General features: G+C 75.0%; 1 protein-coding gene across 1 annotated transcript in view; it reads left to right on the forward strand.

The window, feature by feature from the left end:
• The window catches only part of LOC139242719 (histone-lysine N-methyltransferase SETD1A-like), a gene marked incomplete at both ends in the record, with an annotated part of 61,416 nt that overhangs the window by 30,164 nt on the left and 18,828 nt on the right, over positions 1-12,424 (forward strand). Inside the window, one exon of the mRNA XM_070870491.1 lies at positions 10,493-10,831. Coding sequence (XP_070726592.1) covers positions 10,493-10,831 — 339 coding nt within the window. The remainder of the gene's footprint in view (positions 1-10,492; positions 10,832-12,424) is intronic.

Genomic DNA, 12,424 nt, shown 5'->3' on the forward strand with positions numbered 1-12,424 from the left:
GGGGGGGGTGTCGGGGCAGTGCCACGGGGGGGGTGTCGGGGGCAGTGCCACGGGGGGGTGTCGGGGGCAGTGCCACGGAGGGGGTGTCGGGGGCAGTGCCACGGGGGGTGTGTCAGGAGCAGTGCCACGGGGGGGGTGTCGGGGGCAGTGCCACGGGGGGGTGTCGGGGGCAGTGCCACGGGGGGTGTGTCAGGAGCAGTGCCACGTGGGGGGTATTGGGGGCAGTGCCGCGGGGGGGGGTGTCGGGGACAGTGCCACGGGGGGGTGTCGGGAGCAGTGCCACGGGGGGGGTGTCGGGAGCAGTGCCACGGGGGGGGTGTCGGGGGCAGTGCCACGGGGGGGGTGTCGGGGGCAGTGCCACGGGGGTGTCGGGGGCAGTGCCACGGGGGGTGTGTCAGGAGCAGTGCCACGGGGGGGGTGTCGGGGGCAGTGCCACGGGGGGGTGTCGGGGGCAGTGCCACGGGGGGGTGTCGGGGGCAGTGCCACGGGAAGGTGTCGGGGGCAGTGCCACGGGGAGGTGTCGGGAGCAGTGCCACGGGGAGGTGTCGGGGGCAGTGCCACGGGGGGGTGTCGGGGGCAGTGCCACGGGGGGGGTGTCGGGAGCAGTGCCACGGGGAGGTGTCGGGAGCAGTGCCACGGGGAGGTGTCGGGAGCAGTGCCACGGGGAGGTGTCGGGAGCAGTGCCACGGGGAGGTGTCGGGGGCAGTGCCACGGGGGGGTTTGGGAGCAGTGCCACGGGGGGTGTCGGGAGCAGTGCCGCGGGGAGGTGTCGGGGGCAGTGCCACGGGGGGTGTCGGGGGCAGTGCCACGGGGAGGTGTCGGGAGCAGTGCCGCGGGGGGGGTGTCGGGGGCAGTGCCACGGTGGGTGTGTCGGGGGCAGTGCCGCGGGGGGGTGTCGGGGGCAGTGCCACGGGGGGGGGGGTGTCGGGGGCAGTGCCACGGGTGGGGGGGGGAGGTGTCGGGAGCAGTGCCACGGGGGGGTGTCGGGGGCAGTGCCACGGGGGGTGTCAGGGGCAGTGCCACGGGGGGTGTGTCGGGGGCAGTGCCACGGGGGGGTGTCGGGGGCAGTGCCGCGGGGGGGTGTCGGGGGCAGTGCCACGGGGGGGTGTCGGGGGCAGTGCCACGGGGGGGTGTCGGGGGCAGTGCCACGGGGGGTGTCGGGGGCAGTGCCACGGGGGGTGTGTCGGGGGCAGTGCCACGGGGGGGGTGTCGGGAGCAGTGCCACGGGGGGGGTGTCGGGAGCAGTGCCGCGGGGGGGTGTCGGGGGCAGTGCCGCGGGGGGGTGTCGGGGGCAGTGCCACGGGGGGTGTCGGGGGCAGTGCCACGGGGGGTGTCGGGGGCAGTGCCACGGGGGAGGTGTCGGGGGCAGTGCCACGGGGAGGGGCTGTCGGGGGCAGTGCCACTGGGGGGTGTCGGGGGCAGTGCCACGGGGGGGTGTCGGGGGCAGTGCCACGGGGGGGGTGTCGGGGGCAGTGCCACTGGGGGGTGTCGGGGGCAGTGCCACGGGGGGGTGTCGGGGGCAGTGCCACGGGAGGGTGTCGGGAGCAGTGCCACGGGGGGGTGTCGGGGGCAGTGCCACGGGAGGTGTCGGGGGCAGTGCCGCGGGGGGTGTCGGGGGCAGTGCCGCGGGGGGGGGGTGTCGGGGGCAGTGCCGCGGGGGGTGTCGGGGGCAGTGCCACGGGGGCGGGGGTGTCGGGGGCAGTGCCGCGGGGTCGGGGGCAGTGCCACGGGGGGTGTCGGGAGCAGTGCCACGGGGGCGGGGGTGTCGGGGGCAGTGCCGCGGGGTCGGGGGCAGTGCCACGGGGGGTGTCGGGGGCAGTGCCACGGGGGCGGGGGTGTCGGGGGCAGTGCCACGGGTTGTGTCGGGGGCAGTGCCACGGGTTGTGTCGGGGGCAGTGCCACGGGGATGTCGGGGGCAGTGCCACGGGTTGTGTCGGGGGCAGTGCCACGGGGATGTCGGGGGCAGTGCCACGGGGGGGGGGATGTCGGGGGCAGTGCCACGGGGGGGTGTCGGGGGCAGTGCCACGGGGGGGTGTCGGGGGCAGTGCCACGGGGGGGTGTCGGGGGCAGTGCCACGGGGGGGTGTCGGGGGCAGTGCCACGGGGAGGTGTCGGGGGCAGTGCCACGGGGGGGTGTCGGGGGCAGTGCCACGGGGGCGGGGGTGTCGGGGGCAGTGCCACGGGAGGTGTCGGGGGCAGTGCCACGGGGGGTGTGTCGGGGGCAGTGCCACGGGGGGTGTGTCGGGGGCAGTGCCGCGGGGGGGGTATTGGGGGCAGTGCCGCGGGGGGGGTGTCGGGGACAGTGCCACGGGGGGTGTGTCGGGGGCAGTGCCGCGGGGGGGGTATTGGGGGCAGTGCCGCGGGGGGGGTGTCGGGGACAGTGCCACGGGGGGGGGTGTCGGGGGCAGTGCCACGAGGGGGGTGTCGGGAGCAGTGCCACGGGGGGTGTGTCGGGGGCAGTGCCACGGGGGGTGTGTCGGGGGCAGTGCCGCGGGGGGGGTATTGGGGGCAGTGCCGCGGGGGGGGTGTCGGGGACAGTGCCACGGGGGGGGGTGTCGGGGGCAGTGCCGCGGGGGGGGGGTGTCGGGGGCAGTGCCACGGGGGGGGTGTCGGGGGCAGTGCCGCGGGGGGGTGTCGGGGGCAGTGCCACGGGGGAGTGTCGGGGGCAGTGCCACGGGGGGGGGGGTGTCGGGAGCAGTGCCACGGGGGTGTCGGGGGGTTGTGTCGGGGGCAGTGCCACGGGGGGGTGTCGGGGGCAGTGCCACGGGGGGGGGTATCGGGGGCAGTGCCACGGGGGGGGGTATCGGGGGCAGTGCCACGGGGGGGGTATCGGGGACAGTGCCGCGGGGGGGGTATCGGGGACAGTGCCGCGGGGGGGGTATCGGGGACAGTGCCACGGGGGGGTGTCGGGGGCAGTGCCACGGGGGGGTGTCGGGGGCAGTGCCGCGGGGGGGTATCGGGGACAGTGCCGCGGGGGGGGTATCGGGGACAGTGCCGCGGGGGGGTGTCGGGAGCAGTGCCACGGGGGGTGTCGGGAGCAGTGCCACGGGGGCGGGGGGTGTCGGGGGCAGTGCCACGGGGGAGTGTCGGGAGCAGTGCCACGGGGGCGGGGGTGTCGGGAGCAGTGCCACGGGGGTGTCGGGGGCAGTGCCACGGGGGGGGTGTCGGGGGCAGTGCCACGGGGGGGTGTCGGGGGCAGTGCCACGGGGGGGGGTGTCGGGGGCAGTGCCACGGGGGGGGGTGTCGGGGGCAGTGCCGCGGGGGGTGTCGGGGGCAGTGCCGCGGGGGTGTCGGGGGCAGTGCCGCGGGGGAGTCGGGGGCAGTGCCACGGGGGTGTCGGGGGCAGTGCCACTGGGGGGGGTGTCGGGGGCAGTGCCACTGGGGGGGGTGTCGGGGGCAGTGCCGCGGGGGGTGTCGGGGGCAGTGCCACGGGGGGGGTGTCGGGGGCAGTGCCACGGGAGGTGTGTCGGGGGCAGTGCCACGGGGGGGTATCGGGGACAGTGCCGCGGGGGGGGTATCGGGGACAGTGCCACGGGGGGGTGTCGGGAGCAGTGCCACGGGGGGTGTCGGGAGCAGTGCCACGGGGGCGGGGGCTGTCGGGGGCAGTGCCACGGGGGCGGGGGTGTCGGGGGCAGTGCCGCGGGGTCGGGGGCAGTGCCACGGGGGGTGTCGGGGGCAGTGCCACGGGGGCAGTGCCACGGGGGCGGGGGTGTCGGGAGCAGTGCCACGGGGGGTATCGGGGCAGTGCCACGGGTTGTGTCGGGGGCAGTGCCACGGGGGGGGTGTCGGGGGCAGTGCCACGGGGGGGTGTCGGGGGCAGTGCCACGGGGAGGTGTCGGGGGCAGTGCCACGGGGGGGGTGTCGGGGGCAGTGCCACGGGGGGGTGTCGGGGGCAGTGCCACGGGGGGTGTCGGGGGCAGTGCCACGGGAGGTGTCGGGGGCAGTGCCACGGGGGGTGTCGGGGGCAGTGCCACTGGGGGGTGTCGGGGGCAGTGCCGCGGGGGGGGTGTCGGGGGCAGTGCCGCGGGGGGTGTCGGGGGCAGTGCCGCGGGGGGGGGGTGTCGGGGGCAGTGCCGCGGGGGGTGTCGGGGGCAGTGCCGCGGGGGGTGTCTGGGGCAGTGCCACGGGGGATGTCGGGGGCAGTGCCGCGGGGGGGTGTCGGGGGCAGTGCCGCGGGGGTGTCGGGGGGTTGTGTCGGGGGCAGTGCCACGGGGGGGTGTCGGGGGCAGTGCCACGGGGGGGTATCGGGGACAGTGCCGCGGGGGGGGTATCGGGGACAGTGCCACGGGGGGGTGTCGGGGGCAGTGCCACGGGGGGGTGTCGGGGGCAGTGCCACGGGGGGGGTATCGGGGACAGTGCCGCGGGGGGGGTATCGGGGACAGTGCCACGGGGGCGGGGGCTGTCGGGGGCAGTGCCACGGGGGAGTGTCGGGAGCAGTGCCACGGGGGGTGTCGGGAGCAGTGCCACGGGGGGGTGTCGGGGGCAGTGCCGCGGGGGGTGTGTCGGGAGCAGTGCCACGGGGGCGGGGGTGTCGGGAGCAGTGCCACGGGGGTGTCGGGGGCAGTGCCACGGGGGGGTGTCGGGGGCAGTGCCGCGGGGGGTGTCGGGGGCAGTGCCGCGGGGGGTGTCGGGGGCAGTGCCACGGGGGCTGTCGGGGGCAGTGCCACGGGGGCTGTCGGGGGCAGTGCCACGGGGGGTGTCGGGGGCAGTGCCGCGGGGGGTGTCGGGGGCAGTGCCACGGGGGGGTGTCGGGGGCAGTGCCACGGGGGGGGGTGTCGGGGGCAGTGCCGCGGGGGAGTCGGGGGGTTGTGTCGGGGGCAGTGCCACGGGGGGGGGTGTCGGGGGCAGTGCCGCGGGGGGTGTCGGGGGCAGTGCCACGGGGGGGGGTGTCGGGGGCAGTGCCACGGGAGGTGTGTCGGGGGCAGTGCCACGGGGGGTGTGTCGGGGGCAGTGCCACGGGGGGGTATCGGGGACAGTGCCGCGGGGGGGGTATCGGGGACAGTGCCGCGGGGGGGTGTCGGGAGCAGTGCCACGGGGGGTGTCGGGAGCAGTGCCACGGGGGCGGGGGTGTCGGGGGCAGTGCCACGGGGTCGGGGGCAGTGCCACGGGGGGTGTCGGGAGCAGTGCCACGGGGGCGGGGGTGTCGGGGGCAGTGCCGCGGGGTCGGGGGCAGTGCCACGGGGGGTGTCGGGGGCAGTGCCACGGGGGGCTGTCGGGGGCAGTGCCACGGGGGGTATCGGGGCAGTGCCACGGGTTGTGTCGGGGGCAGTGCCACGGGGATGTCGGGGGCAGTGCCACGGGGATGTCGGGGGCAGTGCCACGGGGGGGTGTCGGGAGCAGTGCCACGGGGGGGGTGTCGGGGGCAGTGCCACGGGGGGGTGTCGGGGGCAGTGCCACGGGGGGGTGTCGGGGGCAGTGCCACGGGGGGGTGTCGGGGGCAGTGCCACGGGGAGGTGTCGGGGGCAGTGCCACGGGGGGTGTGTCAGGAGCAGTGCCACGGGAGGTGTGTCGGGGGCAGTGCCACGGGGGGGTGTCGGGGGCAGTGCCACGGGGGCGGGGGTGTCGGGGGCAGTGCCACGGGAGGTGTGTCGGGGGCAGTGCCGCGGGGGGGTGTCGGGGGCAGTGCCACGGGGGGGGGTGTCGGGGGCAGTGCCACGGGTGGGGGGGGGGGAGGTGTCTGGAGCAATGCCACGAGGGGGGTGTCGGGAGCAGTGCCACGGGGGGGGTATTGGGGGCAGTGCCGCGGGGGGGGTGTCGGGGACAGTGCCACGGGGGGGGGTGTCGGGGGCAGTGCCGCGGGGGGGGGGTGTCGGGGGCAGTGCCACGGGGGGGGGTGTCGGGGGCAGTGCCGCGGGGGGGGGGTGTCGGGGGCAGTGCCACGGGGGGGGGTGTCGGGGGCAGTGCCGCGGGGGGGGGGGTGTCGGGGGCAGTGCCACGGGGGGGGTATCGGGGGCAGTGCCACGGGGGGGGTATCGGGGACAGTGCCGCGGGGGGGGTATCGGGGACAGTGCCACGGGGGGTGTCGGGGGCAGTGCCACGGGGGGGTGTCGGGGACAGTGCCGCGGGGGGGGTATCGGGGACAGTGCCGCGGGGGGGTGTCGGGAGCAGTGCCACGGGGGCGGGGGCTGTCGGGGGCAGTGCCACGGGGGCAGGGGTGTAGGGGCAGTGCCACGGGGGAGTGTCGGGAGCAGTGCCACGGGGGGGTGTCGGGGGCAGTGCCACGGGGGTGTCGGGGGCAGTGCCACGGGGGCGGGGGCTGTCGGGGGCAGTGCCACGGGGGCAGGGGTGTAGGGGCAGTGCCACGGGAGGTGTGTCGGGGGCAGTGCCACGGGGGGGTGTCGGGAGCAGTGCCACGGGGGGTGTCGGGAGCAGTGCCACGGGGGCGGGGGCTGTCGGGGGCAGTGCCACGGGGGCAGGGGTGTAGGGGCAGTGCCACGGGAGGTGTGTCGGGGGCAGTGCCACGGGGGGGTGTCAGGAGCAGTGCCACGGGAGGTGTGTCGGGGGCAGTGCCACGGGGGGTGTCGGGGGCAGTGCCACGGGGGCGGGGGTGTCGGGGGCAGTGCCACGGGGGCGGGGGTGTCGGGGGCAGTGCCACGGTGGGTGTGTCGGGGGCAGTGCCACGGGGGAGTGTCGGGAGCAGTGCCACGGGGGGGTGTCGGGGGCAGTGCCACGGGGGGTGTCGGGGGCAGTGCCACGGGGGTGTCGGGGGCAGTGCCACGGGGGGGTGTCGGGGGCAGTGCCACGGGGGGGTGTCGGGGGCAGTGCCACGGGGGGGGGGTGTCGGGGGCAGTGCCGCGGGGGGTGTCGGGGGCAGTGCCACGGGGGGGGGTGTCGGGGGCAGTGCCACGGGGGGGGTGTCGGGGGCAGTGCCGCGGGGGGTGTCGGGGGCAGTGCCACGGGGGGTGTCGGGGGCAGTGCCGCGGGGGAGTCGGGGGCAGTGCCCACGGGGGGGGTGTCGGGGGCAGTGCCGCGGGGGGTGTCGGGGGGTTGTGTCGGGGGCAGTGCCACGGGGGGGGGGTGTCGGGGGCAGTGCCGCAGGGGGTGGTCGGGGGCAGTGCCACGGGGGGGGTGTCGGGGCAGTGCCACGGGAGGTGTGTCGGGGGCAGTGCCACGGGGGGGGTATCGGGGACAGTGCCGCGGGGGGGGTATCGGGGACAGTGCCGCGGGGGGGGTATCGGGGACAGTGCCACGGGGGGGTGTCGGGAGCAGTGCCACGGGGGGTGTCGGGAGCAGTGCCACGGGGGCGGGGGCTGTCGGGGGCAGTGCCACGGGGGCGGGGTGTCGGGGGCAGTGCCACGGGGTCGGGGAAGTGCCACGGGGGGTGTCGGGGGCAGTGCCGCGGGGTCGGGGGCAGTGCCACGGGGGGTGTCGGGGGCAGTGCCACGGGGGGCTGTCGGGGGCAGTGCCACGGGGGCGGGGGTGTCGGGGGCAGTGCCACGGGGGGTATCGGGGCAGTGCCACGGGTTGTGTCGGGGGCAGTGCCACGGGGATGTCGGGGTCAGTGCCACGGGGGGGGGGGGGGATGTCGGGGGCAGTGCCACGGGGGGGTGTCGGGGGCAGTGCCACGGGGGGGTGTCGGGGGCAGTGCCACGGGGGCGGGGGTGTCGGGGGCAGTGCCACGGGGGGGTGTCGGGGGCAGTGCCACGGGGGGGTGTCGGGGGCAGTGCCACGGGGGGGTGTCGGGGGCAGTGCCACGGGGATGTGTCGGGGGCAGTGCCACGGGGGGGTGTCGGGGGCAGTGCCACGGGGGCGGGGGTGTCGGGGGCAGTGCCACGGGAGGTGTCGGGGGCAGTGCCACGGGGGGTATCGGGGCAGTGCCACGGGGGGTGTCGGGGGCAGTGCCACGGGGAGGTGTCGGGGGCAGTGCCACGGGGGGGTGTCGGGGGCAGTGCCACGGGGGGGTGTCGGGGGCAGTGCCACGGGGGCGGGGGTGTCGGGGGCAGTGCCACGGGGGGTGTCGGGAGCAGTGCCACGGGGGGTGTCGGGGGCAGTGCCACGGGGGGTATCGGGGCAGTGCCACGGGGGGTATCGGGGCAGTGCCACGGGGGGGTGTCGGGGGCAGTGCCACGGGGGGGTATCGGGGCAGTGCCACGGGGGGTGTCGGGAGCAGTGCCACGGGGGGTATCGGGGCAGTGCCACGGGGGGGTGTCGGGGGCAGTGCCACGGGGGGTGTCGGGGGCAGTGCCACGGGGGGGTATCGGGGCAGTGCCACGGGGGGTGTCGGGAGCAGTGCCACGGGGGGTATCGGGGCGGTGCCACGGGGGGTGTGTCGGGGGCAGTGCCACGGGGGGGTGTCGGGGGCAGTGCCACGGGGGGGTGTCGGGGGCAGTGCCACGGGGGGTGTCGGGGGCAGTGCCACGGGGGGGTATCGGGGCAGTGCCACGGGGGGGTATCGGGGGCAGTGCCACGGGGGGGTATCGGGGCAGTGCCACGGGGGGTGTCGGGAGCAGTGCCACGGGGGGTATCGGGGCAGTGCCACGGGGGGGTGTCGGGGGCAGTGCCACGGGGGGGTGTCGGGAGCAGTGCCACGGGGGGGGGTGTCAGGAGCAGTGCCACGGGGGGGTGTCGGGGGCAGTGCCACGGGGGGGTGTCGGGGGCAGTGCCACGGGGGGTGTCGGGGGCAGTGCCACGGGGGGGTGTCGGGGGCAGTGCCACGGGGGGGTGTCGGGGGCAGTGCCACGGGGGGTATCGGGGCAGTGCCACGGGGGGGTATCGGGGGCAGTGCCACGGGGGGGTATCGGGGCAGTGCCACGGGGGGTGTCGGGAGCAGTGCCACGGGGGGTATCGGGGCAGTGCCACGGGGGGTGTCGGGGGCAGTGCCACGGGGGGTGTCGGGGGCAGTGCCACGGGGGGTGTCGGGGGCAGTGCCGCAGGGGGTGTCGGGAGCAGTGCCACGGGGGGGTGTCGGGGGCAGTGCCACGGGGGGTGTCGGGGGCAGTGCCACGGGGGGGGTGTCGGGGGCAGTGCCACGGGGGGGTGTCGGGAGCAGTGCCACGGGGGGGGTGTCAGGAGCAGTGCCACGGGGGGGGGTGTCGGGGGCAGTGCCACGGGGGGGTGTCGGGAGCAGTGCCGCGGGGGGTGTCGGGAGCAGTGCCGCGGGGGTGTCGGGGGCAGTGCCGCGGGGGGTGTCGGGGGCAGTGCCACGGGGGGGTGTCGGGAGCAGTGCCGCGGGGGTGTCGGGGGCAGTGCCGCGGGGGTGTCGGGAGCAGTGCCGCGGGGGGGTGTCGGGGGCAGTGCCACGGGGGGGTGTCGGGAGCAGTGCCGCGGGGGTGTCGGGGGCAGTGCCGCGGGGGTGTCGGGGGCAGTGCCGCGGGGGTGTCGGGAGCAGTGCCACGGGGGGGTGTCGGGAGCAGTGCCGCGGGGGTGTCGGGGGCAGTGCCGCGGGGGTGTCGGGGGCAGTGCCACGGGGGGGTGTCGGGAGCAGTGCCGCGGGGGGTGTCGGGGGCAGTGCCGCGGGGGCGGGGGAGTCGGGAGCAGTGCCACGGGGGGAGTCGGGAGCAGTGCCACGGGGGGAGTCGGGAGCAGTGCCACGGGGGGGTGTCGGGGGCAGTGCCACGGGGGGGGTGTCGGGGGCAGTGCCGCGGGGGGTGTCGGGGGCAGTGCCGCGGGGGCGGGGGAGTCGGGAGCAGTGCCACGGGGGGAGTCGGGAGCAGTGCCACGGGGGGAGTCGGGAGCAGTGCCACGGGGGGAGTCGGGAGCAGTGCCACGGGGGGGTGTCGGGGGCAGTGCCACGGGGGGGGTGTCGGGGGCAGTGCCGCGGGGGGTGTCGGGGGCAGTGCCACGGGGGGGTGTCGGGGGCAGTGCCACGGGGGATGTCGGGAGCAGTGCCACGGGGGGAGTCGGGAGCAGTGCCACGGGGGGAGTCGGGAGCAGTGCCACGGGGGGGTGTCGGGGGCAGTGCCACGGGGGGGTGTCGGGAGCAGTGCCACGGGGGGAGTCGGGAGCAGTGCCACGGGGGGTGTCGGGGGCAGTGCCGCGGGGGGGTGTCGGGGGCAGTGCCACGGGGGGGTGTCGGGGGCAGTGCCACGGGGGATGTCGGGAGCAGTGCCACGGGGGGAGTCGGGAGCAGTGCCACGGGGGGAGTCGGGAGCAGTGCCACGGGGGGGTGTCGGGGGCAGTGCCACGGGGGGGTGTCGGGAGCAGTGCCACGGGGGGAGTCGGGAGCAGTGCCACGGGGGGTGTCGGGGGCAGTGCCGCGGGGGCGGTGCCACGGGGGGGGTGTCAGGGGCAGTGCCACGGGGGCGGGGGTGTCAGGGGCAGTGCCACGGGGGCGGGGGTGTCGGGGGCAGTGCCACGGGGGCGGGGGTGTCGGGGGCAGTGCCACGGGGGCGGGGGTGTCGGGAGCAGTGCCACGGGGGCGGGGGGTGTCGGGAACAGTGCCGCGGGGGGGTCGGGGGCAGTGCCACGGGAGGTGTCGGGGGCAGTGCCACGGGGGCGGGGGTGTCGGGGGCACCATGTACTGAGATCTGAGTAATGCCGCTTTCTCTTTGAAGATGAGGCCGGCAGCGACGCGTCGTCAAAGCCGGACGAGTCGGAGGAAGAGTCCGAGGCCTCGTCTGGCTTCGAGAGCACCTCCGAGGAGGAGGAGGAGGAGGAGGAGGAGGTCCTGGACACCATGGACGACTCCACCATGGACGGCTCGATTGCGGATGAGAAGGAGGCTAAAGGCAAGGTGAAGGCCGAGGCAGCCACTCCAGAGGTCAAAAGCACATCGGACGATGAGAGCAAAGGTCAACTGATAAAAGTCGGCCAGGAGGGAGCCACGGAGACCAAGGAGGCTGTGGCGGAGGAGAACAGCGCCGGACAAACCAAAGACGTGACCGTCACGGCTGGTGAGTTAAATGCGTGGTTTTCACCGGGTGTCACAGTGCGTTAGATACACTGTCCTCTCCCCCTCTGGGACCGGGTGTCACAGTGCGTTAGATACACTGTCCTTTCCCCCTCTGGGACCAGGTGTCACAGTGCGTTAGATACACTGTCCTTTCCCCCACCGGGTGTCACAGTGCGTTAGATACACTGTCCTTTCCTCCTCTGGGACCGGGTGTCACACTGCGTTAGATACACTGTCCTTTCCCCCTCTGGGACCGGGTGTCACAGTGCGTTCGATACACTGTCCTTTCCTCCTCTGGGACCGGGTGTCACACTGCGTTAGATACACTGTCCTCTCCCACTCTGGGACCGGGTGTCACAGTGCGTTCGATACACTGTCCTTTCCTCCTCTGGGACCGGGTGTCACAGTGCGTTCGATACACTGTCCTTTCCTCCTCTGGGACCGGGTGTCACAGTGCGTTAGATACACTGTCCTTTCCCCCTCTGGGACCGGGTGTCACAGTGCGTTAGATACACTGTCCTCTTCCCCCTCTGGGACCGGGTGTCACAGTGCGTTAGATACACTGTCCTTTCCCCCTCTGGGACCGGGTGTCACAGTGCGTTAGATACACTGTCCTTTCCCCCCTCTGGGACCGGGTGTCACAGTGCGTTAGATACACTGTCCTTTCCCCCCTCTGGGACCGGGTGTCACAGTGCGTTAGATACACTGTCCTTTCCCCCCTCTGGGACCGGGTGTCACAGTGCGTTAGATACACTGTCCTTTCCCCCTCTGGGACCGGGTGTCACAGTGCGTTAGATACACTGTCCTTTCCTCCTCTGGGACCGGGTGTTACAGTGCGTTCGATACACTGTCCTTTCCTCCTCTGGGACCGGGTGTCACACTGCGTTAGATACACTGTCCTTTCCCCCTCTGGGACCGGGTGTCACAGTGCGTTCGATACACTGTCCTTTCCTCCTCTGGGACCGGGTGTCACACTGCGTTAGATACACTGTCCTCTCCCACTCTGGGACCGGGTGTCACAGTGCGTTCGATACACTGTCCTTTCCCCCCTCTGGGACTGGGTGTCACAGTGCGTTAGATACACTGTCCTTTCCCCCCTCTGGGACTGGGTGTCACACTGTGTTAGATACAATGTCCTTTCCCCCTCTGAGACCAGGTGCCACAGTGTGTTAGATACACTGTCCTTTCCCCCCTCTGGGACCGGGTGTCACAGTGCGTTAGATACACTGTCCTTTCCCCCCTCTGGGACCGGGTGTCACAGTGCGTTAGATACACTGTCCTTTCCCCCACCGGGTGTCACAGTGCGTTAGATACACTGTCCTTTCCCCCCTCTGGGACCGGGTGTTACAGTGCGTTAGATACACTGTCCTTTCCCCCTCTGGGACCGGGTGTTACAGTGCGTTAGATACACTGTCCTTTCCCCCTCTGGGACCGGGTGTTACAGTGCGTTCGATACACTGTCCTTTCCTCCTCTGGGACCGGGTGTCACACTGCGTTAGATACACTGTCCTTTCCCCCTCTGGGACCGGGTGTCACAGTGCGTTCGATACACTGTCCTTTCCTCCTCTGGGACCGGGTGTCACACTGCGTTAGA

The sequence above is a fragment of the Pristiophorus japonicus genome, unplaced genomic scaffold (genome assembly GCF_044704955.1).
Source record: "Pristiophorus japonicus isolate sPriJap1 unplaced genomic scaffold, sPriJap1.hap1 HAP1_SCAFFOLD_1458, whole genome shotgun sequence".
Lineage (NCBI taxonomy): Eukaryota > Metazoa > Chordata > Chondrichthyes > Pristiophoridae > Pristiophorus > Pristiophorus japonicus.